General features: G+C 42.5%; 1 protein-coding gene across 1 annotated transcript; it reads left to right on the forward strand.

Annotated features, from left to right (window-relative positions):
- The first annotated feature begins 12,340 nt into the window (after positions 1 to 12,340).
- On the forward strand, positions 12,341 to 14,860 carry LOC145394700 (cuticle protein AM1159-like). Its single transcript, XM_080268480.1, has 4 exons — positions 12,341 to 12,349; positions 13,472 to 13,522; positions 13,631 to 13,785; positions 14,692 to 14,860. Exons 1-4 carry the CDS (start codon positions 12,341 to 12,343, stop codon positions 14,858 to 14,860), a joined length of 384 nt encoding a protein of 127 aa, XP_080124606.1.
- Positions 14,861 to 25,765: the final 10,905 nt, after the last annotated feature.

The raw sequence follows: 25,765 nt of genomic DNA on the forward strand, positions 1-25,765 counted from the left end.
AACAATACGTCAAAGGGTAAGGTCAGAGTTCAGCCCGTTCTTACTTCTTTACAGGAATGAGTCAAGCACGCACTGTATCGTGTACGAAACCATTTTTATTATACATATCCTTAAATTTATTAACTGTTTTGGCACACACTATTCCATTTGGTAGTGCATTCCAGTGATCAATTGTCCTATTTGGGAAACTAAATTTCCTTACGTCTTTATCATCTCTCTTTTTATGTAGTTTTTTTTGCAGTGTCCTCTTGCTGATGTTTCCCCATAGGTCATATACTCATTTATGTCTATTTTCTCCTTACTTGTTATGCATTTATATAGCACATCATGTCTCCTCTTTTCCTTCTCTCCTGTAGTGTGTGTGTGTGTGTGTGTGTGTGTGTTAACAAAATAATATGTTTTAGCACCGGTCATGGTGACAGTTCGTGCATACAGACCGCAGTAATTCCACAATTCTTTAATCATTGACGCTTTACGCGGGGACATATATAATCGTCCACCACTTCCCCCCTCCTCCCCCCCGTTGTATGTGCGTGACAGCATCCTTCATCTTCCTCCCAGTCCCTCAAAAGAAAGAAAGAAAGAAAAGAAAGAAAAAATGGATTGCGGATCGCAGAATAAGACCAAGTTCAGCCCGCAGTTCACCAGCTTTACGTCCACATAAGCCTGGGGTCACAACAATAATATTATCCTTGTAAGGGCTGTCACTGTCTTCGAAGGCTCGAGTGATTCCTTCAAGCAATGGCAGATCGTACTGAAAGACAAAATCAGGCATTAAATGTATCGCCATGTTACGAAGACTGAAGATATTCATGCGTTAGAGGTGTAAGCAAGAGCAAGTGGATGGAAGTTTGGACCCACTGCCAACAGAATATAACACCATAGTTCAATGATCCGAGTTTTTATGAGTGTTTCGTTATTCCCAGCGTCTTTTCAGAACCAATACATCTTTTGAGAGAGAGAGAGAGAGAGAGAGAGAGAGAGAGAGAGAGAGAGAGAGAGAGAGAGAGAGAGAACAGCAGATTGTTTTCGTCTCACGGAGTTTTGGCTACTTCCACATCTGGAGTACTTTGGTCGTGCTTGCATGAGAAGCTGCGAGCCTTTATGATGTATAGAAACGGGTCTCCTCAGTTTCTATTTAAAACTGTCCTTCAGTCTGTCTACACTTGGTCACCAATTTAGCTGAGAGAGGAATCCAGGTCTTTAATAGTCAGTTTAAAACAAATGAGCAATACTTAACATACACAGAAGGATTCAGTTCAATGTATTATTTTCATCATGTTCCAGTCATTCCCACATTATTTTCTCCATAAAGATAAACTTCTCAAATTGGTAAAGTTTGATGTATCCCTGTATTTACTTATTTATTTTTTTTTTACTACAAGGTTGCTTCCTTGCGTATACAGTAGGAAGAATGATAAAAAACCATCCTTGGGGTGAAAATTTAAAAATTATAATTTTACAGACGCCATGTACTGCATACATAAATTCACACACTGGAGCTTTCAAGGCCCCGATTAAAAAATAATAAATTATTTATATATTTTTTTTGCAGGAACAAAAAAAAAGAAAAAAGAAAAAAAACTCGTCCTTCTTAAAACAAAAACAAAAAAAAGTTACCATAGGGGACAAACTGAAAGCTTTTGTGAATCAGAGCCAAGAGTAAAAATGACATGATCCCTAAAACTGGTGTTTCACATAATCATGGCAAAATATTAGTAACATACTTTTCTTAACCAATGCAGTCTTATGACGTAGATCTTCAGTTTAATTTTGATGCCGTCAGGCGCTTTCATTCCGCCTATAGGAAGATCTTTTGTGCTGAAGAATATAGCCCACTGACCTGGGACATTATTTATTTAGTTTTATTAATGCCATCTGACAATTTTCTTCACCTCAGGACATTGCAAACTAGAGGGATTAAATATAGTCTTCATATACTCAGTCATCCCTTTTGCTCCTACGTAATTTCCAGAGCTCACTAAAATAATCTGTCGTAGCCAAAATCACGTTTAAAGATTAGCAGCATAAGTCAAAGTTTAAATGCAGTCTAACACACTTTCCTCAGCTGAATTTCCTGAGCCAGATGAAATTCTCTGGGAAGAGAATAAAATACAGTAGTAGGCTCGTATGTCGCAGAGAGAGGGTCCAATACGAGAGACTATTATTGAGTAAAATTGTTTGGAATTAGCAAGAATAAACAGTACGTCACATGGAGTCAAGGGATTAATAGGGCTACATGGAATCAGCCGAGTTTGAGGAGTATCGAAGTTGAATAAATTAGTCTAAAGGTAGAAAAACATAGAACTGCATTCTCTGATTGAGTTACGGGCGATGGATTCAGTTTTGATGCAGCAAGTACAGTATAAAAAAAAAAAAAAAAAAAAAGAGGGGGGGAGGCTAATGAGAAAAACAAATGCCAAAAAGTAAGATGATTCATTGGTGACTAAAATATACATTCTACACACAGTGATGGTTAAAAGAGACTTATTAAATATTAAAAAGCAGTACAAACTATAGAACACAAATTACCCATCTCTTTACTGCGATAACGTCTTATATATTACTGATTTCTTTAATAATTTGCTTTCTTTAGATTTTTTATTTCTTTAATAATTTGCTTTCTTCGGATTTTTAAAATTGTGCACAGTTGAGTTTTTTTTTCTTAGGTGGAGGAGTGAAAATAGCCTTCCTTACCCCATAAATTACAAAAATACTTCCTAAAATAAATGCAGTTATGTGGAAGTAGTGACAATGAAATTTTTAAAAGTCATCGCTGTGAAGAGATTGTAATAAAAAATAATGTAGTAAGTTATTAAAAAAAAAAAAAGTCTTGTTCCTCATTACATTATCCAAACAACCACTCCCAGAATCCTACACACTCTGTTGTGGTGGGTGGTGGTGGTGGTGTAGTGATGTCAATCGTAGGTGCTTGTGGTGGCAGTGTGGTGGTAGTTGGTGGAAGTGTAGTGTTGCGAAGATGCTGAGGCAGTGTGGTGTTGCCTGGATGTGGCGGCAGTGTGGTGTTGGATTTGATCTGTGGTGAAAGGGTAGTGTTATGTGGGGCTGGTAGTAGTGAGATATTGATGGTTGGTAACTGTGATGTGGTGGCGTTGGAAAGTGGTGGTAATGTGGTGACAGGTGGCGGAGGAGGCTGTGTGGTGGTGGTACTAGGCGGTGGTGGCAGTGTGGTGTTGGCAGCAGATGGTGGTGGCAGTGTGGTGTTGGCAGTAGATGGTGGTGGCAGTGTGGTGTTGGCAGTAGATGGTGGTGGCAGTGTGGTGTTAGCAGTAGATGGTGGAAGAGTGGCGTTGGGTGGCAGCAAGGTGACGACTGGAGGCTTCACAGGTCTCCCATCTATAGGGTGCGTTAAAATTTGGTCGCTTTTCTGGTGAGCCGCAGAAGATCGATCAGAAGAACCTATCGTGCTGGTTTTATTTGCCAGAGGGGCGTTGCTGACAGTTGTGGGAAATCCTGCACTTTCTTCTTCAGACAGGTGGGTTATGAACGTGTGTGTGGGAGTTTGAGTACTGTTGGACTCTGGTAATGGGCTTAGAGATACTACTGTTTGATCCGACACTCCTGGCACTTCATCCACGCTGGGAGTGTTGCAAAGGGCGAAGGAACAGTTGGTTAGATATTCAGAGACCGGGAGAATAGTACTGCTGACTTCAGAGGAGAGTGAAACTGCTGCTTCTGTTACTTCAAAGTCCTGGAAAAATAGGGCGGTAGAGTTGTATCCGGCATTCATTCCTGGAGTGGTGGACTGGAGGGAAGGTTGGTCACTCTCCACTTCTGGTAGGGGTGGTTGAGACTGCAATTGATGTCTGTGTTTCTTCTCCTCACCTTCACGAAATTCTAGCATAAATGAAGTAACATTGGGTTGAAATTGCTCCTCTTGAATCGTCACAACCGCTCGCTGTTCCGTACTTTCGTCCAGTGTGGGGGTCGCTACGGTGGCCGCCTCCCTGAGCAACTTCAAGATAAAACTCCCTTGTGTGTCTGTCGAGCCTCGAGTTGTTGACGTAGGCGAGGAGGAAGCTTGAATTAGTGTACCGTTCTCACTGTATACTTTGTCTGCTTCTCCTAGTCCTGACAGCGTGGTAGATGGCAGTTTAGCATCGCCTGTGGTGAGGAAGAAAGTTTGCTTGATAAATATTTGAGATGAGAAAAGTAATACTCGTAGGTTCCTATGGCTCATTCTCAGTTAAATAAAAACGTTTGGAGTCGGCTGGGATAGGTAAGAGTTGCTCCGTACATGTGACACTCCCAGCAGAATGAAAATGCTTGAAATTAACTAACAGAACAGGAGAGCATCTCAAATGATAGAGGATTAATCACCTACATGACTATGAGTAGTACTAAATTCCATGTAACACAATGGTCGAAATACTGTCTCCAAGGACTTATAGACCAAAAATATAAGATTTCCTGCGGTATATATAAAAAAGCTGACCCGAACATTGAAAAAAAAAAAAAACGCTAAACTTGAATGCAACAGAGCTACAGTAACTCAAGCACAACTGCCTATATTAATAGAAATGTGTGATTACCTGGTGATATACCGGGAGTGTGACCGTCAACGTTGTGGCTTGAAATTGACTGGGGACTTTTTCTCTTTCCTTCTTTTCCTCCAAGCCTCTCTTCTTCCTCCTCCGTCTGGTTGTTTGTAATCGTCAGAGAGTGAATGTAAGTCAAACTGTGTGCGTCTGTTAAGTTCTGCGTCAAGTTGTGGAGGGTCGTCGAGTTTTGCGTCAAGTTCCGCGCCAATTGGTCGAGATTAATTAAATTTTGCGCCGAGTTGTCAAGATCCCGTAGGTTTTGTGTCAGGTTGTCAGGATCAGTTGAGTTTGGTGTCAGGTTAAAATCAGTGAAATTTCGTGTCAAGTAAAAATCAGTTAAATTTCGTGTCAAATTGTCAAAATCAGTAGAGTTTTTCCTGAAGCTGTGTGTTTCAGTCAGATTTTGCATATAAGTCAAATTTCGTGTCAGATTCTGGGTAAAGTTGTGGGAATGATTCAAGTATTGTGTCAAGTTTGACATTAAATTTCGCACACCAGTCAAGTTTCTCAGATCAGTCAAGTTTCTCAGACCAATCCAGTTTCGCACATCAGTCACGTTTGGCACATCGGTCACGTTTGGCACATCAGTCACGTTTGGCACATCGGTCAAGGTTCGCACATCTGTCACGTTTCGCACATCAGTCACGTTTCGCACATCAGTCAAGTTTTGCATGGAGTTGTGAGAATCAATCAAGGTTTGCGTCTCAAGCCCAGCATCATCTTCAGTAGAGTCTTCCATCCTTGGACTGAATCTTCTCCTTCCTTTAAAATACGTAAAAAAAAAAATTGCGTGAGAGAACAGGGTGACAAGGAGGTGATTGCTTATATTGCTTTTCTCATATTTTCAATCTTTTGCTGCTTATAAGATGATGCTATGCTTCTGTATCGTTTCCAGTCAGCCTTAAACTGGTACAGGTACTAATCTATTACAGCAAATGAACATTCAAGGAGGGATGACAATTTTAGGCAAAGTTGAGATGTATAGAGCGAGATGGCAATATTCCGTGAAGTGAAAGTGAAAGAATAGAGCGAGATGGCAATATTCCGTGAAGTGAAAGTGAAAGAATAGAGCGAGATGGCAATTTTAGGCCAAGTTAAAGAGAAAGGAGTATAAAGAGAGATGGCATTATTAGGCTAAGTTGAAGTGGGTGGAGTTTAGGACAGGTTAAAGTGAAAGTATTGAGCGAGGTGGCAATTTTAGGCCAATTTAAAATGATAGGAGTATAGAGCTGCTGGTATACCTGGAGCGTAGAGCCTCTGCTGCCTCCTGTAGCGACTGGTGGAGGGCGAGAGGACGAGGAGAGACGAGCGGCGGGCGAGGGGGTTGGCTTGTGGTGCCTCGCCTTCACCACAGCATAGTCTTGTCTCCGCCACGCATGTAAAGGACTGTAAGTAGAGCAGGTAAGTAGGTAGGTAGGCAGCAGGTAAGCAGGTAGGTAGGCTGGAATGTAGATGGGCTGGTAGATAAGAAGCTAGGTAGGTAGGTAAGGAGGTAAGGAGGGAGGGAGGGAGGTAGAGTTGAGTAATAACAATGAGGCTGGAGCTCTCACGGCAGAAAAATAAAACACAAATAGATGACAGAAAAGGTAAGAGTCTGAGAATGTAGAAGACTGGGCTTTTTAAAATTTTTTGTTAGTGTTCTTCCAGTTCAACAGGAAACAATAAAAAAAAAAAATAGTAATATATAAAGGAATATGTTTCTCTCCAAGTCGGCCAGAGTTGGACATTAAGACGTAAATTATTCGATCGTATTGGTCGGAGTAGAATAAATAAATAAAGAAAGAAAGAAAGAATGCGAGAGAGAGAGAGAGAGAGAGAGAGAAAACGCACTCTAATACTAACATGATGAGAGAAGGAGGTGACGAAGGAGATGGGGACCACTTCGTTGACACAAGGGCGGGAGAACGGTACGCAGGTGCAGTCGTCGTGTGAGCCTCCGTACAGCTGCAGGGGCGTGTTGGTAGGCTCCTGTTGCTGCTGCTGTTTCTCCTGGAGGCCTTGCACTCCAACCCATGCCCACACCACCCTGGAAGAACATATATCATCATCAGCAGCATCAGCATAAGCATCAGCATCAGCATCAGCATCACTGATCATTTTAAGTAACAATCATCAATATCTTTAGCAGCAGCATCAACACTATCAACAAACACCAACAATCGTCATCAACATTAGTTTCATCATCATCATCTTCTCCACCGACCCGCAAAATCCAATCCCATCTTCTCTGATCCCGACACAACCTCCATCAAAACAATCTAATCTTACCAATTTAATCAGGCTTTTTACACCTGATAAAACGTATCTTAACACTTTGTCTCACGATATAACAAGGAAGCAGTATGTTGAAATTGCCTCCCAAAATCAAATGTGTGAAATTATTGTTTTTTCTTAGAGAGAAATATACAAGTACCACAAGGACGAGCTACTTATTACATAACTAGTTAGAGCTGCACCATGCCACCAGATACACCAACTCTGATAAACCATAAACCATTGTCACGTGTGGAAAGGCCTTATTTCAGAAACTGAAAAAAAAAGGAATAAAAACGGTACAAAGAACGAGAAATAGAAACATAGTCAAACCATACAAACATCACTTCCGAAACAGCAGAAAACTGTGATGCAGCGTTAAGTTCCCTCCATAAACATCTAAAGCATAGTTAATCCTAATATTTAATGGCATCAAGCACCATAAACTTACCACAGTGCTGCATAAATCACAATGGGCCTCATCCTAATTAATTACTTCTCTCCCTCGTGTGTGTGTGAGAGAGAAAAAGAAGAGAGATGGCAGTTCCGACGCCCGCAGCGAGGACCAGTAATGACAACGTTCACTATCCCTATCAAAATGTACGGAAGATCCAGGCAGTTTGGGTTAATCAGCTCAGGATAACCAGGGAACTTCGGCTTCATGCGTGTGCTAGCCTGTTAGGTTCCTCGGTCCACAACAAAGACTACAGAACCTGGCAAGTGTGTGGAGTGCCCTGACATCTGGCGGGCATTGGTTTTGGTGTCATTCTGCCTCTTGAGACTGGATGACGTCATTTCTAACTTATTCTTGCTGCTACCAGACGAACCTATTCACGTTAGATAAGGCCTCTCGTACTGAAGAGAATTATTTTGGCTATATCTATCACCTCTAGTTGGAAAAGTCTATGCTGAGCTTAATAAAATGGTCACTCAAAAGATGGTAAAAGACATTCTGGAGCTCGGTGAGTTTCGAACACGTGGAGTCGATTCAAAAAATAAGCTGAAAACAAATATATGTATATATATTCTATATATATTCCTCACCTTCTCCAGCATTTGTTTTAATTTAGTCCGCCACGCGATTTGCTTTGTATTTTATTCTTATTATCAGACTGGTGATGGTTTGTGGCGAAGGGATGTAAATGAAGGCTGTATCTAACCCCTCCATTTCGATAAATCTCTCCAAAGCGGAACAAACTCAGACATTGTGGTAAAAATAAAGCAGAAAATATGTCATCGGACTCAAGTAGTTAATTATTCTACAAAACTGCAACCAGTTACTCTAAATTTTCTTTATTTATATACATCTCCCTCTGTAAAGAATGATTCCCTAATTGGAGATACGATTCTGTGTCTCGCTTTACGATTCCCTGTCTCGGTGATCTGGAAAACGAAGATCCGCTGGTGCTTCGATATCTGCGTGGCTTATTTTCGGGGAAGAGTGTAACTTCGAAAAATTTGTTTACCTTCCTTAACGACCTTCATGTAGTGAATAAAACCTTCCAACCGTTTTTCACAGTAGTAATATTAGTAGTATTAGTAGTAGTAGTAGTAGTAGTATTAGTAGTAGTAATAGTAGTAGTAGTAGTAGTAATAGTAGTAGTAGTAGTACGAGTAGTAGTAGTAGTAGCAGCAGTAGTGGTAGTGGTGGTGGTGGTGGTAGTCCCAGGAGCATCTGAAACGTGACCCCAGTGGACTGCAGGCTGTCGGTACCTTCTGCAGCCAACCATCCTTCTTTTAAAGGGGATAGGGGGGGAACAGAGGGGCCAGGCAACAGGACTACTCTGTCATATCAATGCCACCGCGTGAAGGCTCCCCTCTCCATCACCACGGCCGTGAACAAGAGCGCTAGTAAGGTGAGAGAGGAGAAGAAACGATCAGCACTAGGGTGGGACGAAAGGAACAATAGATTTTCTCTTCGGGAAATCTTAAAATGAAAAAGTTAGCCAGACTAGGAAGAGGTGTGCGTGTGTGTGTGTGTGTGTGTGTGTGTGTGTGTGTGTGTGTGTGTGTGTGTGTGTGTGTGTGTGTGTGTGTGTGTGTGTGTGTGTGAACGAGTTTCTGTGACCCTGCGACAATTAAAAAGGAAAAAAAATCAAGGGTGCAATTATGCTTCTTCCTCCTAACGGATTCACGTGCAGACTGTGCCTCTCTCTCTCTCTCTCTCTCTCTCTCTCTCTCTCTCTCTCTCTCTCTCTCTCTCTCTCTCTCTCTCTCTCTCACCAATTTATTAGCAGTTCATTCATAAATTCCATCAATGCCCCTGTTCACCCAGTAGTACGATATTGGACCTGGACGAGCCTTTGACTGCTGCGGGTTGTGTTCTAGAGGAAGACTGGAACCTTGCAACACACTGACTGCCTTAATAAACCTCGTGCAACCAATTTACATAAGTCTAAGCCTCTTTTTTTTTTTCCTCTCCAGTTTCTTCTTCTTCTTCTTTTTTCTTCTTCTTCTTCTTTTTCTTCTTTTGGCATTCAGTAGGGCTCGTGATCATCGGGGAAAACGAGGTCACGACCTTTTGTGTGTGATTGTACAGTCGTGAACCATAGTTTTTGACCACCTTCTCCAGCTACCACCTGGCCGGAGGGAATCTGTAGCCAAGAATTTCACAGTAAACGAAGGCCTGTTGTCCAGTGTTAATGTTGTGGTTCGTAGGATAGTTCGTGATGACACTGTAGGGCGTTCTTTAGGTGGCATAGGACTCTTCGTGGCACCTCTACATAAGCGATATGGTTTGCTTATTACACCTTCTTTATCCCGTTGTACTGCACGTTACCGAAGGAGTCTCACGTTGATACTTAAAGATATCTAAACATGTACTCATTAATCGCTAAGAAAAGGAGTACTGTGAAGCCTCCAGTGCATCTTGGAATTCGGCAATGTTAGTCGTGTACTGTGGAAAAGCTTCGGACACAAATGCTACAAATATCAAAGCCTCCTGTGAATACCTAGCTAATCTTACTTTCTGCCAGGAATAGCACTGTATAAGCTTCGTAGTATGTTTCTCTTGCCGATATATTTTGATTACTAAACCTCGATATTCTCTCATGATATTTATACACTTCTAGCATCACTATAGTTTGCCTTACTAGAGATGTAATATGCAAAACAAGTCGCTGAGAGAGAGGCACTACAATCTCTCCTGTTCCACCCATAATACGTCCTTTCCTACCATCCAAGGACGAGGGAAGGGAGAAGGTGATCAGTAACTGCAGGTTCACCTTTGTACTCTCGCCCAATACAAGGTCAGGTGTAGTGGCAAATTGACGGGGTAGCATCTAGGAAGGCTCGCAGTCCCTTCAACGTGATGACCCATTTTTACACCCGTGCTCGCGATGCTAGAGCGGGTGTTATGTGTTGTAGTGATGCGTAACTCCCGCCCACACCCGCCCGCGCCAGCATGCTTCTGGAGTGGACGCGAACTTTTGTATATATTAAGGTTAAAATAAAAGTCTCTGAATACGGTAACAAAGACGACGGAATATTTAAGTTAGGTATGTCCTTGAGCCATACTCTTTTTTATTCTAACTTGGCGTAAACCTTTCTGTCTGTCTGTCTGTCTGTCTATCTGTCTCTGTCTCTGTCTCTGTCTGTCTGTCTGTCTGTCTGTCTGTCTCTCTCTCTCTCTCTCTCTCTCTCTCTCTCTCTCTCACACACACACACACACACACACACACACACACACACACACACAAAAGGTTGCCTACACTCATATACCCATCCTCTCACCCATTCACTTTTTCTTTCAGTCTTTGTCACGCAGGCATAGGCACACACACACACACACACACACACACACACACACACACACACACACACACACACACACACACAGCATCCCCATCCCACGAAAAATATATGTAAAAAATCATGAACGCACATTGCACACACCAAATTACATATCCTTTTAAAGCTGAATGCAATTTGCATGGCCTGAAATAGGAGCTGGCGATTTTGTGTGTGTGTGTGTGTGTGTGTGTGTGTGTGTGTGTGTGTGTGTGTGTGTGTGTGGACAAGTGGTGAGTCTGTGTGTGTATGGGGGAACGGTGTAGGGAAGGGTTGGAAGGTCAAAAAGGTGTGTTGTATTCCCCATTTCACACATAATATTATTCAGGTGGGAGAACCAGCCGTCAGTGGGTTAACTCTCTCTCTCTCTCTCTCTCTCTCTCTCTCTCTCTGGTAAGCGGATCAGTTGCAAGAACAATAATGATGATGATGTCGGTTGTGATGTTGATGATGCTAATTGCGATAATGATGATGATGATGATGATAATGATGATGATGACACCAACTGAACTCACTTTCACTCTCTCTAATTCTGGGAGTAGGAAACAAGGGGGGGTGGAGGGGGGAGGAGGAAGGGGGTTGCATAATAGGGGTAAGAGCAGGAAGTGAGTGTGAGGGGAGGGGGGAGGGGAAGGAAGGAGGGGGAGGGAAGAGTAGGGGAGACGTGAGAGGGGAGAGGTCGCCCCTTTACCCTACTTGTGAGAGAGAGAGAGAGAGAGAGAGAGAGAGAGAGAGAGAGAGAGGAGGGGGGATTGGTTACGTGAAGGGTGGAGAGGGAGAGAGAAAAACACAGCCATATAGACAGACAGACAGACATGCAGACTATTACACAGAAAAACAGACTAATATTTGATTACACAAAAAATAGGGAGACAGGGATAGAGACAGAACTAGACAGACACAGACAGACAAACGAGAAAGAAAAGAAGGCAGAGATAGAAAGTCATGATGATAGAGAAAAATGGATAGACAGGTAGATAGATGGAAACAGGAACTGGACAGGCAGGAAGACAGACAGACAGAGAAGAAAGTGAAGTAACTATTTCAAATGCAAGAGGAAATAAAGATAATTGATCCGCTTACGAGAGAGAGAGAGAGAGAGAGAGAGAGAGAGAGAGAGAGAGAGAGAGAACAGGTGGAAACACATAGGCAACCTGAATTGTAACCTTTAACCCCTACAAACCCCCATACCCTTCCCTGACTATGAAATCGTGACCTCACTCACTCTCACTCTCTCTCTCTCTCTCTCTCTCTCTCTCTCTCTCTCTCTCTCCCAGCCCTTTTTTTTCCCTTTCCCCCGACCTCCGTTCCTCCCACTCTCTCAATCATTTTCTTTGTCTGTCTGCTTGTCTGCCTGTGTGCCTGTCTGTGTGTCTGTCTGTCTTAGCCTTTTTGATTGTTTCCACCGTTCTTTCGTTGCCAACTTTCTTTCACTCTCATTTTCTTTTCTAAGCTGTCTATCCGCCCGTCTGTCTGTCTGTCTGTCTGTGCATCAGTGTTTTTTTCTTTCACATGTCCGCCTTCCCACTCCGTTATTCTCTCTCTCTCTCTCTCTCTCTCTCTCTCTCTCTCTCTCTCTCTCTCTCTCTCTCTCTCTCTTCCACCGCCCTCCTTTCCCCCCTCACCTCTGCCCCGCCCCCAGAGCAAGGTTACACCCTAGCAACGTTGAGTATATAAGAGGTGGCACTGCGAGGCGATGGCACTGTTCACTCAGAGGTACTCCACACCACACAACCATGAAAATCGTGAGTATATCGTGTATTTCAAAGTACTTTCCTATGTATTTCTTTTTTCCCAGCCGCCCAGTTCCAGAGTTCACCCAGGGAAGAGTTGTGTACATTAAGAGGGAGTTGCGCTTTTTTCTGAAAAACACTGAAATAGCAAAAGTTTCTCTTCCAAGGAAAAAATGAACGAAATAAAGATTCTTTTTTTGTCAGTCCTTAGAGAACATTGCGTCAAAAAGACTGGAGATCATAGGCAGAGGGAAATACAGACTAAGGAAAACAATCTCCAAACTGGTCTGATACATAAACCTTATTTCCAAACTTTATCTCCCCACCTTATATCTTCGCCTTATTATCAGCCTCCTCCTCCTCCTCTTTCTTCTTCTTCTTCCTTCAGTCACTCTAGTCTCACACGCCCTTCCACACATATCCCATTTTCATCTTAATCTAATCTCTTGATGCCCGCCTTCTCTCTTCATGCTTCTTTCTTGGTCTCCCTTTCCAGGTCATAAGAAAACAAATTTAAAACGCTATTAACTCAGCCTTTAATTTGGACACATTTTCCAAGTATTTAGTCAGAACTGCATTTTTACTCCTGTTACATAGAGCTAGGTGAAGTTTGGTTGAATTAGGTTTGATCTAGGGGAAGTTAGGGTAGCTTTTGTAGGAATGGTTGGCTTATGCATGAGTTTCCTAAATTTATGCAGATTTGAGACACAGGATCGTCCGTAAATAGCGCTACAGTAGAAAATTCACGTGGCAGAATCTTGTGTGCTGCAGGAACGGCTCACTTGGCTAGCGTGGGCGTGGGTATGGAAGCAGGAATAGGAAGTGAATGAATAATGCAGGTAGAAACTGATAACACTGGGCTGTCCCCGCAACACATCAGAATCGCCCAGTGGATATCTATGGGCCATCTTGTAATAAATTTGGCGAGTCCATCTCTCATCGCGTCACCATGGGCTTCAGAGGGTTCCTTACATGTCAAAATATTAGTACACTTTGTTCCGTTCATTCTTTCTAGTACAAAAAGTGTATCTGTTTCATGTGCTAAGAATATTAACTTTCTTACGATCGTCAAAGGACAGTGAGAATAGTTGCGCTGTGATTTTGGAAATTTAACATACACACTCCTTTTTCCAGGCACTTCTCGTCTGCCTGGCCTCCGTCGCCGCCGCCGCTCCCCAGTTCCAGTCCCAGCAGTTCCAGACCTCCCAGCAATTCCAGTCCCAGCCCCAACAGCAGCAGTTCCAGACCTCCCAGCAATTCCAGTCCCAGCCCCAACAGCAGCAGTTCCAGGACCGTGGGCGGCCTGTCGTTCAGCTCCTCCGCGACGAACGACAGAACGACGGCCTGGGCACGTTCAACTACGCCCTCGAGGCTGACAACGGCGTCTACCTCGAGAACTCGGGCTTCCAGGGCTCCCAGGGCCAGGTTAACATGCAGGGAGGCTACAGGTGAGGATGAGGGACCTAGGTACTGATTTACCAGACATCTTGTACTGATTTGCATAACATCTTGAACCACTTGTGTAGAGGGGAAAAAAAGATATGGCAAGATCTTAGTTACTGATTTAAGTAGCATTTAACATGGAGGAAGGCTACTGGTAGGGCTGGAACATCTTGTCTACTGGTTTGTACAACATGTAAGGCTGCGAGGTGTTACAGATTCATGTAATATTTTCTCACAACAGGGGGGCAACTGGGAAGGGTGTTTTTTTTTTTTTTTTTTTTTTTTTACCAATTTACATATAATTTTTATATAAAGGAGAGGCAACTAGCAATGGTGGATTTTTTTTTTTTTTTACGATTTATATAGCACAATAGGTAAGGCTTACTTTGTAAGGTTGGAAGAGTTTGAAGCTATCCTTTTTTTTTTTTTTTTTTTTTTTTTTTTTATTAATAGCCGGATAACATAGGTAAAAGTGCTAAATCCTATTTTCCTGGCTCTCGTGCAGTCGTTATTTACCTAAGTCTTCTTACTCTTTTCCCACCTATTAGACTTCTGGGCAATTTTTTTTTTTTTAACCCAAACCTATTCGTGCCTTTAACTGAAATAGGGACAATTAGCTGGTGCAGTATGGGAAAAGACTAGCTACCGTAATAAATAATTCTCATGCAGTCAAGATAGGCATAAAGCTAAAAATATTTCCTCTTTTCCTTCCCATTTTTTCACTTCCTGTGCTGTTGGATTTTTCTTTTTCTTTTTCTTTCTTTTTCTTTTACTGACCTCAACCAATTTGTATCTTGACCTGAAATAGGGACCTGGCTTGCAAATTCGACAACCTCTTGCAGTTGATAGGCATAACTCTATTTATTTTATTTTATTTTATTTTTATTTATTTATTTATCTTTACTCCTCAGGCTGCCCCAAGCCGATGGCACTTTCGTCGAGGTCCGTTTCATCTCTGACGAATTCGGCACCCGTGTGGAGTCTCCCCTTCTCCCCACCCCCCCTCCCCTCCCCGCCCACGCCCTCGAGCAGCTGCGCATCGCCGAGGAACAGAGGGCGGCCGGGATCACCTTCGAGTAGGACCCTCGAGTGGAACCTCCCTCCCTCCCTTCAAGTAGGAGCTTCGAGTGAGACCTCCCTTCTTGAATGGGAGATGAATGGGATGTTACTGAGTGGGATGCGTGGGATCATCTGACTGGGACCTTGGAGTATTAAGCTTCGAGTATTAGATTAGAGTGTTACATTCGAGAATCATCTTCGAGTATTACCTCTGAGTATCATTTTCGAGTACTACCTTCGAGTATCATTCAGTAGCATCTTCGACCATCATAAAGTAGCACCTTCGAATAGCGCCCTCAAGTAGCATCTTCGAGTAGCATCTTCGAGTGTGACCTTCGAGTAGTATCTTCGAGTGTGACCGAGTAGTTTCTTCAAGTATGACCTTCGAGTAGTATCTCCGTGAATCATCTTCAGTATCATCGAGTAGAATCTTTCAATAGCATTTTCGAATAGTACCCTCGAGTAGCACCTTCAAGTAGGATGAGTGGGACTTTCTGACCAAGATCTTCGAGTATCATCTCTTATATATCACCTTCGAGTAGGATCTTTTGAGTGGGACATTGTAAGTTTAACCTTCCGAGAGGGCTCTTGGGAGTGGCATCTTCTGAGTGGGACCTTTAAGAGTGACCTTTTGAATGGGACCTTTAAGAGTGACCTTTTGAGTGGGACCTTTAAGAGTGACTTCTGAGTGGGACCTTTAAGAGTGACTTCTGAGTGGGACCTTTAAGAGTGACCTTCTGAGTGGGACCTTCTGAGTGGAACCTTTGAATGCGATCTTCTGAAAGGGACATTTGAGAGTGACTTTCCGAGTGGGACCTTTTGAGTGGACCTGAGTGACATAATCTGAGCGTGATCTTACTGGGATCTTCTGACTTGGACCTTCAGAGTGAAAGCTTTTGAGTGGGAACTGAATGACCCTTTGTGTTAGAGGTGAGAGGGAGCCGAGTGGGGGTTTGAGTGTGACCTGCGTGAGACCTTTGACTGGGACTTGAGTGTGACCCGATAAAGAGGCTCTTCAAGTTGAACCATCGAGTTGGACCTTAAGGTTGGATCTTCAAGCTGGACCTTCAAGTTGGACCTTCGTTAGACTTTCAAGTTGGACCTTCAAGGTAGGCCTTTGAGTTGGACCTTCAAGTTAAACCTCCAAATTAGACCTTCGAGTTGGACCTTCAAGTTAGATCTTTGAGTTGGATCTGCAAGTTAGAACTTCAAGTTAGATCTTCAAGTTGGACTCACGTTGGACCTTCAAGCTGGAGATTCAAGTTGGGCCTTCAAGTTGGACCCTTCAAGTAATCCTTCAAATTAAAAATAGAAGCTGAACATTCATATTAAGCCTACGATTCAGGCTAGATTTCTAAGATAATCCTTCAGTTAGACCTTCAAGTTGGACCTTCAAGTTAAGTCTTTAAGTTGGACCTTCTAGCTGAACCTTGAAAATGGACCCTCAAGTTGGACCTCGATTTCAAGAATTAGTCCGCTTCTTGTCAGGTCGAGAATGGGCAGACTGACGTACCCTGTAGTGACTCAACCTCTCCACCACGATATCGTATTCTTTATAATATTCCTTCCATCTCCAGACGATTTCACTCAGACTTGGAGAGATTTTTTCAGCCTGGAGGGGTTAGACACAGCCTTCATTAACCCCTTCACCTCTAGGCTGGCCTCCTAAGCTTGACTGAATCGTCTGGTTGAAGCAAAAATTTAAAAGAGAATGGATGAAACCGTCCTCTGAAGAAGGTCTGAATTAATTTCCCTACCACACTGATTTGTGTTTTGTGTGATGAAATGTTTTGAGAGATTTAATCTGTGGACGCGTTATGATGTTCCTCTCTTTATGTGGGTTATTTTTTTGTCAATTTAGCTGTTTATCTGTCTGTTTATTTCTCTCTCTCTCTTTTTAATTATTTAAGTGTTTGTGTATGCACTCTTGTTTTGGTCTCTATGTATTTATCGACCAGTTACGTATCTATCTATCTACCTACTTACCTACCTACCTAACTACCTATCTATCTATTTATCTATCTGTCTATAAACCAGTCGATCAGTCAATCATTCTGTCATTCTACCTACCCATCTATCTGTCTACCACTTTCTGTTTGTATCTGTCTATCGAGCTAAGAGTCACTTAATCGCACTATCATTCTACATCTCTAGCTCTCTTTCAGTCACTCTATCTATCAGTCTACCTATCTGTCTATCTATCTATCTATCTCCACACGTCCTTCTGTCCATAAACAGTACAATACATCATGTCCCCACCACAATAACAAGAGTCGACGTTCAGTAATAAAGCTTTAGTCTCAGTAAATGTCCTACTATTAATAAAGTCTACCCTTAACATTTGCTTTACTTCTCCTTTATTGTGTCTGTTTTAAGGAGCTATTGATAACATACAGGAGAAAACAGGGCCTGGGGTGGAGAATTAATCGCTTAGAACTAGGCATTACGAAGCTTCCTGTACCCTTAAGGTCACGCAAACGGTATTGGGTTTAAGTACGAGTATAGATAATGTACAGGAGAAGGAGAGTTGTAAGTTAGAAAATAAATCGCTTAGAAAGAGGCACTAAGAAACCGCCTTGACGGTGACTGTGACTGCGAAAGATGGAAAATTTTTAACAGCATCCGTCTCCAACTAATTCCATTCTCATATACTCATCTCCACCTCACACGCCGAAGCTTTCTACACTGCCCCTTGCTAGATTAAGTAGCTCTCGTGGTGCCTGTGATGTGGAGCCAGAGTTAGCATCTTCATACACACTTCACACGTTCTTATCAATCCTTCATCGGTGTTATTATTTTGTATTTTATCTTCTAACTTCACACATCCATATCTATCCTTCGCCATTGTCCCGTAATTCTTATGTCCCAACCTCGCTTCCTCACACATTCCCTTATCTTATCAATTTTGTCAACCACTCCTGAGGTAATTTCATAAAAAGGCAGTTTGTTCTTAAAACTTTATTGTCTCGTGTCTGTGGAATTGCAAATAAACACGCAAGCCAAGCCAGAAGAACCATAACGCTCCAGCAAAGACAGCAATGATGGCTTAGATTTAAAAAAAAGCTCCCATCTAAGTGGCTTTGGAGAGCTTGTAACGCTTTTTTCTTAGCGATTTATTCTGCACATTGCACCTAAAAATTCTCTTGTATGTTGTTGATGGAACCTGTATCGATACTGGAAAAAAAGGCGCACTATATCATTTTAAAACGTAAATAACCAAAATAAACAGCCAAGGAGACGGTGCAATATGCCTCCTACGCTCCAGAATGCAGTCCCAAGCTACAGCAAACCACAAGCGGCTCAAAACCCCAAGAAGCAACGAAATAAATCCGCAGTGAAGAGTGACAAGGCCTTCCCAGGATAGTTTTATGACCTTTGAGGGACTTGTGCATCGCCGAACAGTATATTCCTCTATAGTTTTGCATGTTACACTTGAATGTTCTCCTGCTTGTTCTCCGTATCAGTGTTCTGTGTTATGCCTGAACGTTCTGTGGTATTGTCGTCTATGTCATGTACTCGCGTATTTATTTTGAACGCTACATCTGAATTTTCACTTCCATGTTACCTATATTTTTCTCCCACTGGCATACTTCTTTATTTCTGACTCACTACGTTATCTTCATCATTTTTCCTTATTATATCTTGGTATTTGTTTGTATGTTACTTTTATTTTCCATTGACACAGTTCTTAATTTCTCTCACGTTTCGGACTACACCAAACCCACCCTCAGTTACACAAATAACATCTGTTTCCTATGTTTTCCCTCCTTCTGATTTACCCACTTGTTTCTGTGGATCAATTGTACTCAAGTAAAAATCCAAGTCACATTCAGAAATAAACTATCGCCCGTATACTAAAAAACAAAAAAACAAAAAAAAACATTCTTTTCAGTTCGGTTGATGGCGTAGTGTAATCAAAATGACGGATATTTTTAACTAGTAACCATGGAGACTTACTACACCCTCATAGCTAATGGTCGTATGCTTAAACCTTACATCGCGAAGTGGAATTCAAACCTCTAATTTATGACAGTCATTTATGGAACGACTGTGGTTAATGCGTATGGTTAGCCTGCATCCCAACAAAAGCCACTCAGCAGCCTTAGAGGAGAGCCAGGAGTGTCCCATCTTCATCATGTCCGTCAGAAATTAGAGCCATAAATTAAGAGTGTACGTTTCACTTTGAGATTTTAAAGTCTAAGCTTACGGACACAAGGCTCGTCCAACTTCATGCAACCTCGACTGCGTAGTTATGTTGTGAAGTAGCCCAGTGTCGTCAGATGAAAACAAAATGGCTAGAGTGAGGAAGCTATGCCGGAGGTCGATTTAAACTGATAACCTGGTAAGGAAACAAACTCTGGGAGCCTCATAGTAAGATAACCTGGTAAAATAAAGATACCAGTGAGCCACCAATAATCACACCACTTAAGGATGTCAAGCAATCCCTAAATGATCTAGAAAGGTGGGGAAGTGAAGTCAGGGAGTCTCCAAATAAGCCCAAGCGGTGAAGTAGTGATGTCAAAGAGTCTCCGTGTAAACTAACATTCCGAAGTAGTGATGTCAGCGAGCCACCCGGTTTTCCAAAGAGTTCCCATTACTTCCTTTCCTCGAAATTAATGCCTCTTGCTCTGGCCTCCTCTGCCATTCTGATCAAGGCCTGGGCATGTGAGGGCATCTGGGGAATGTGGGCGCCCTGGGGTCTATAGCCGTTCTCGTCAGCCTCGAAGGAGAAGGTGATGGGCTGGCCGTCGACTGTCCTATACCTAGTGGGAGCAGAGATGAAATGTTCTAACGCCTTGAATCCAAAGACATTTTAAATTTAATGTTGCAGTTGCCTTCTCCAGCCAAATACGTTCAGTTTTAAGGCAGACTTTTTGAACTGGAACGGTTGAAATATTAAATCGGAACGGTTAACTGTTTAAACTGGAACGGTTGACTTTTTAAACTGGAATGGTTGACTATTTAAATTGGAATTGATGACTTTTTAAATCGGAACGGTTAACTGCTTAAATTGGAACTGGAACGGTTAGACAGAGCTTTCATTGACCCCTTCGCTACAAGAGGATTCCCCTAAGGTTAAATAAACTAATCTAGATGTGGCAGGCAGGAAATAGTAAACTCTGAGCCAAGTTAAGATGAAAGAACTATGGGAGCCAGAATGTTAAAATGGTGCACGACTTACTCCACGTTCCCCTGCATGCGCACTCCGCCGTTTACGTCAACAGAGCCCACGGTCTCCACCACAGTGCCGTCCTCGCTTTGGTAGTAGCTTTGGAAGTTCTGACCGTCAAACTCCTTGCGTTCCTCAGCTACGATGGCGACGTGGGGCCTGGGGAAAGGGTTTATGAAGGATCTGTGGTCTGAAGAAAGATCTCAAAGAAGGAGGTACTGTATGTGTTAATTAAGATATAAGTATTAGAATAGCAATGTATATACAATTGAGATCAGAGAAAGTCTACGCACCTTGACTCCACAAGAGGAGAGGAGCTGAACGTAGGGGCGGACCTGACTTCCTTTGGTGACTGGGAGAGTGGGGCTGGCTGGCGCAGGGGCTGGCGGGCTGGTTGGGTCTGGGTGGCTGGCTGGGGCTTAGGGAGTGATGAGAGCTGTGGGACTGGGGCACGTGGGAGTTCATTGGCTACTTGGGACTGCTGAAAGACTGGGGTAGGCTGGAGTGGGCGAACTAACTGAGGCTGCTGGAAGGCTGGAGCTGGCTGTTGGAGTGGGCGGGCTTCCTGGTGTTGCTGGTGGTGTGGTTGGACTACCAGAGAATTCTGGAAGCCTAAAGCTTGCTGGGGGAGTGTCTGGGCTACCTGGGGCTGCTGGAAAACTGGAGCCGGCTGGAAGGGTTGGGCTACCTGAGGAAAGTGGAGTACTGGAGTCTTTTGGGGTAGTGACTGGAAGTTTGAACCCTGATTTGTCTGGAACTGTGAACCCTGATGGACCTGGAAGGGTGAACCCTGCTGCTGATGGTGCACCGGGGCTGCTGTGGCCATGGCGACCAGGCAAGCAAGCAGAATCTGGAACAACGGGATATATAAAAGAAAACATTATATTGTGTTTTTTTTTTCTTTTTTTTGAAAAGCAAACAGGATCTGGGACAACAAGATATTTAAAAGGAATTAATATTCTCTCTTATGTATGCACACAGAATCTGGGACAACGAGATCTTAAAAGATGACAGAATGCTGACATTTCCAAGGAGACAAGCAGGATCTGGAACACCATGTATGGGAGGAGGGATTTTAGTGACAGGAGAGAACCCTGAGGAACACAATGGATAGGAGGAAGATAGGCTGGTGACACTGCAGAACCCTGAGGAACACCATGGATAGGAGGAAGGAGGAAGATAGCTTGGTGACAGAAAAGAACCCTGAGGAACACCACTGTTGATCTATTTTAAAAGTAGTACCGTGGCCGTCTATATCAACTGTCTTAAAAAAAAAAAAGGGGGAGGGGGAGAGGAACTTTGAGATGGTCACAGAAAAAGGGAAGGAGAGAAACTATAGAAGGACAGTTTGGAAAATGAAGATTTGTGACAGATTCTAGAGACAAACCAACAGAATCTGGACAAGAGAGTCAACACAGACAAGAAGAATCAGGAAAAAAAAAAGCTGAAATAAGAGACCGAATAGAAAAGCAAATTGGTTGCAGTAAGAAGAAATTGTCAACGATGCTATGAGAAATATGATAATGAACGAAGAAATACGACAATGTGAAATGCACTGAGATATGGAGGGAAGATCGATAACATGAGGCGATATGAGGTAATGTGGTGATAAATTCGGCATGAGGATAAATACAAAACACGTGAGAAGTGCCACAAAATTTTAGATAACACCATAATAAAAAAAATCGATATTACGAGAAATACAATAACAGGATGTACGATAATCTAAGGAGAAATACGATAATATGAACATAATTCGATAATATATGGAGAGGTACGATAATATAGAGAGAAGTACGAATGTTTTGAAGGCAAGCAAATCTTTCTAAGTCTCAGTCTTCCGGTAGAATAAAAACAGTTCCTCGAGAATACAGGAGGGTTGGTGCTGAAGAGGGACGCCTTCATGTGGTGGCACCTATATAACTGGGTGGTGGAGCTATTTGGTTGTACAAACATCCTTCAACTCCCTTCTTATCCCCCGAAAGGAAGATGGTGGACAACAACAACAATAACAACAACAACTACTACTACTACTTCTACTACTACTACTACTACTGCTACAAATACCACACTGGAGCCACTAACGCATGCAATCAATTCATTTCTAAGTCCCAGTCATCTCCCAGAATACGGCTTATGTTACGGGAATACACGAGAACTATTGAGAAAGACAATACATAATTGTCTAAGACCAACTCGTTCCCTAGAAGTCCGCACTACAAGGAGACATTAACTTCTTTCTCAAATTTTAGTCTTCATCTGGAACGACTTGTGCGACAACTAAACACGAGGTCTGTTGAGGTAGATAGTTCCTTTCTAAGTCCAAACCTTCCCCTAGTATACGAAGCACACTGGGAGAAGGTGATCCCCTCTCGGTATGACCAGTATACTCACGGTCTTCATGGCTGTGGTCTGATATATCCTGGTGAAGAGAGTGAGAGATGGTGTAGGAGAGAGCTGGATGGGGTGAGTGGTGGCTAGTGTGTGATTTGTAGAGGTTTATATACTGTTGGTGGACGCTGGGGGAAAGGACAGAGGGGAGAGGAAAGAGCTGGGGAGGAAAGGGGAGGGGAGGAATGGAAGATGGGTGTATTATGAGTGGAGAGGGAAAAAGGAAGGGAAGGGATGGGAAGGAGAATTTGGAGGATGCTTCGTATGGGGAGGAGGAAGAGGAGGAGGAGGATAATAATAATAATGATTAATTAATTAATAATAATAATAATAATAATAATAATAATAATAATAATAATAGTAGTAGTAGTAGTAGTAGTAGTAGTAGTAATAATAATAATAATAATAACAACAATAATGAGAGAGAGAGAGAGAGAGAGAGAGAGAGAGAGAGAGAGAGAGAGAGAGAGAGAGAGAGAGAGAGTACAACTACTACTACGAACCGGTCAGTCGAAGCAGGTTCAGAATAGCGGTAAGAGTTGTATGCTAAGCGATTCGTGGTATTTCTGTCTAAGCAATTTATTCTGAGAATACACACTTAAGCATCTACGGAATATTAGTGATGTAAACTCCGACGGTGTAAAAGTGATGCATGAGAGAATGCCAAGGTGAAGGATGCAAAATAAATCGCTGATAAGAATATGCTTGGAATATGATAAAAAGAACATAAAAAAGAATGACAGGGTGCAGTATACAAAATAAACCGCTTGGGAGAAAGTGCTAAAAATATGATAAAAATAACTTACAAGGGAATTCATGGGTTAATATAGAAAATAAATCGCTTAGGAGGAAGTGTTTAGAAGCCTTCCACGCCATCTAGAGCGCGGCATCGAGTCTGGTTTTGTTGTCATGGTTTCCGCTTTGCCAGTTTCGAATCAGAGTTGTGATGTGCAGGACGAACTACTCCAGCAAGTGTTGTCTGTACTGGGAAGAATAACTAGCACCCTTTTTTTTTTTACTTTAACTTGGCCTAAAATCACCATCTCTCCATCTTCATTACTGAGTTGTAGCAAAAGATTAACGGTATAACATGGTGCTAGTCACGAAGAAGTGCTATGGAAAGGATTTGAAGCCGTGGCACTGTCCTTTTTTGCCACTGAGCTACGTGAAATAATCTGCAAAAAGATGAAAATCTGAGCCAAGTTAAAGGGAAAAGAGTATAGTTCCATTTTTACTCTAATCTGGCCTAAAACTACTATCTTGTAACCTTGAATACTGAGTTGTATATATTAACACTAGAATATAATGCTAGTCACGATGAAGTGCCGTGAAAAAGGACGTAGAACATAGTATCGTCTTTTTGTGGCAATGAACTACGTGAAATAAGCTGCAAAAGGACAAAAATCTGGACCAGGTTAAGGTAAAAGGACTATAGGAAATACCAGCTAAGGTCGCGCCGTCCACACCAGTTGCTTGCTGGAGTGGAAAGTGAATTAATGAATCACTGTAAACTATTAAAAATTCTCTCCTGCACCCGCCCGCGTCCAGTAGGGTCACTTGTATGGGTTATAATGATGACAAACTCCCGTCCACACCTTCCCACATCTGCCCACACCCACCCACACCGGCCTACACCCACCCACACCCGCCCACACCTACCCCCACCCGCCCACACTAGCAAACATTTGGTGAAGAAGCTACCTTAGTCTTGTGGATAATGTGATGGTGTTGATTATGACACGAAACTGCAGTAGTGGTTTGAATTGTGACACGAAAAGAGTGATGCTTTGAAATGTGACACTAAAATGCAGTGATGGTTCGAAATATGACACGAAAAAAATGTGATGTTATAAAATATGACACGAAAACACAATGATGCTTCCACATGTGACTAGAAAGTGCAGTGATGGTTTAAGATGTGAATCGAAAAGAGAGATGCTTTGAAATGTGATGGGAAATAAAAAAGATGCTTTGATATGTGATAGGAAATGAGTGATGCTTTGAAAAATGACACGAAAAGTGATGCTTTGAAATGTGACACGAATATTCAGTGATGGTTTTGAAATGTGACATAAAAATGCAGTGAAGCTTTGAAATATGACACGAAAATCCATGCGGGCCTTAAATACAGAGTGATAATGTGAATTGTAACACGAAAATGCAGTAATATTTTGACATTTGAAACGAAAATTTAGTAAACTCTTGAATACATTGAGGGTAGTACACGAAATTCCAATGCTAGATTGCAATGTGGCGGGAAAATTCAGTGGATGTGGTTTGATATGAGACACGAATTGCAGTGATGGTGTGAAACATTACACGAAAATTTATGTGCAGTCCAGGCATGACACGGAAATGCAGTGATAGTATGACCTGTGAAATATGACACGAAAACAATAATAGTTAGAAGTATGAGACGAAAATGGAGGAATTATTTGATGTGGCGCGAAAATTCAGGCAAAACCACACGCATTTGCAGCCAACCGTTCGTGCACGGTGATGGTGTGTAGCAGAATACGAAACCGCTGTGATGGTTAGACTGACACGAATATGCAGTGATGATTCGATGTGACACGAAAAGCACGGCTATAGTACGTCACGTGATTCAGTAGAAGTAGCAAAGAGAGACTAGAAAATGTCTGTCTGTCTATCTATCTATCTATCTATCTATAGCCAGATGCCTTAATCTCGTCAGGGGTAGCCATACACAAATTACCTACATGTTGCCTGTATCCACTGTCATTTGGCTACCCTCCCTCCAACTCCTACCCCTTTCTCTCACCGAATTAAATGAAAGTGGTAAAGATGAACTAGAAAATGTGTGAATTCAGTGATGTATCAAAGACGATCTAGGAAATGTTACCTGATTTAGAGGACGTAGCAAGGGAGATCTAGGGAATATAAGTTACCTGAATCAAGGGACAGTGCAAGGACGCTGCTCTGGCAATGTGGAAAGACGGGACCTGCAGATGGTGAGTACAAATGTTGCATTTTATCTCCTTTGACCTTGCTTTTGTGTGTGGACATGGCATTACTCGTGTTTATTTCGTCCCGTGTGTGTGTGTGTGTGTGTGTGTGTGTGTGTGTGTGTGTGTGTGTGTGTGTGTGTGTGTGTGTGCGTGTGTGTGTGTGTGAGGGGTAGGGATCGTCACATATAGCTCATCTAAACAGGGTGGAATCAGAGGATTTTCATCTCATCAACTTCCCTCTTGTTACTGGCTACTCTCAACCCCCCCCTCTCTCTCTCTCTCTCTCTCTCTCTCCCTTCGCCGCAGTGTTGCATCTCTATCCCTCTGCTGTCACTATATCAATGATCCCAGCTCCTCAAAAATGTCAGCTTGCATCCCATCCTCATTACGGGAAAG

The sequence above is a fragment of the Coenobita brevimanus genome, chromosome 28 (assembly GCF_032717465.1).
Source record: "Coenobita brevimanus isolate Jiangsu-jjx chromosome 28, ASM3271746v2, whole genome shotgun sequence".
Classification (NCBI taxonomy): Eukaryota; Metazoa; Arthropoda; class Malacostraca; order Decapoda; family Coenobitidae; genus Coenobita; species Coenobita brevimanus.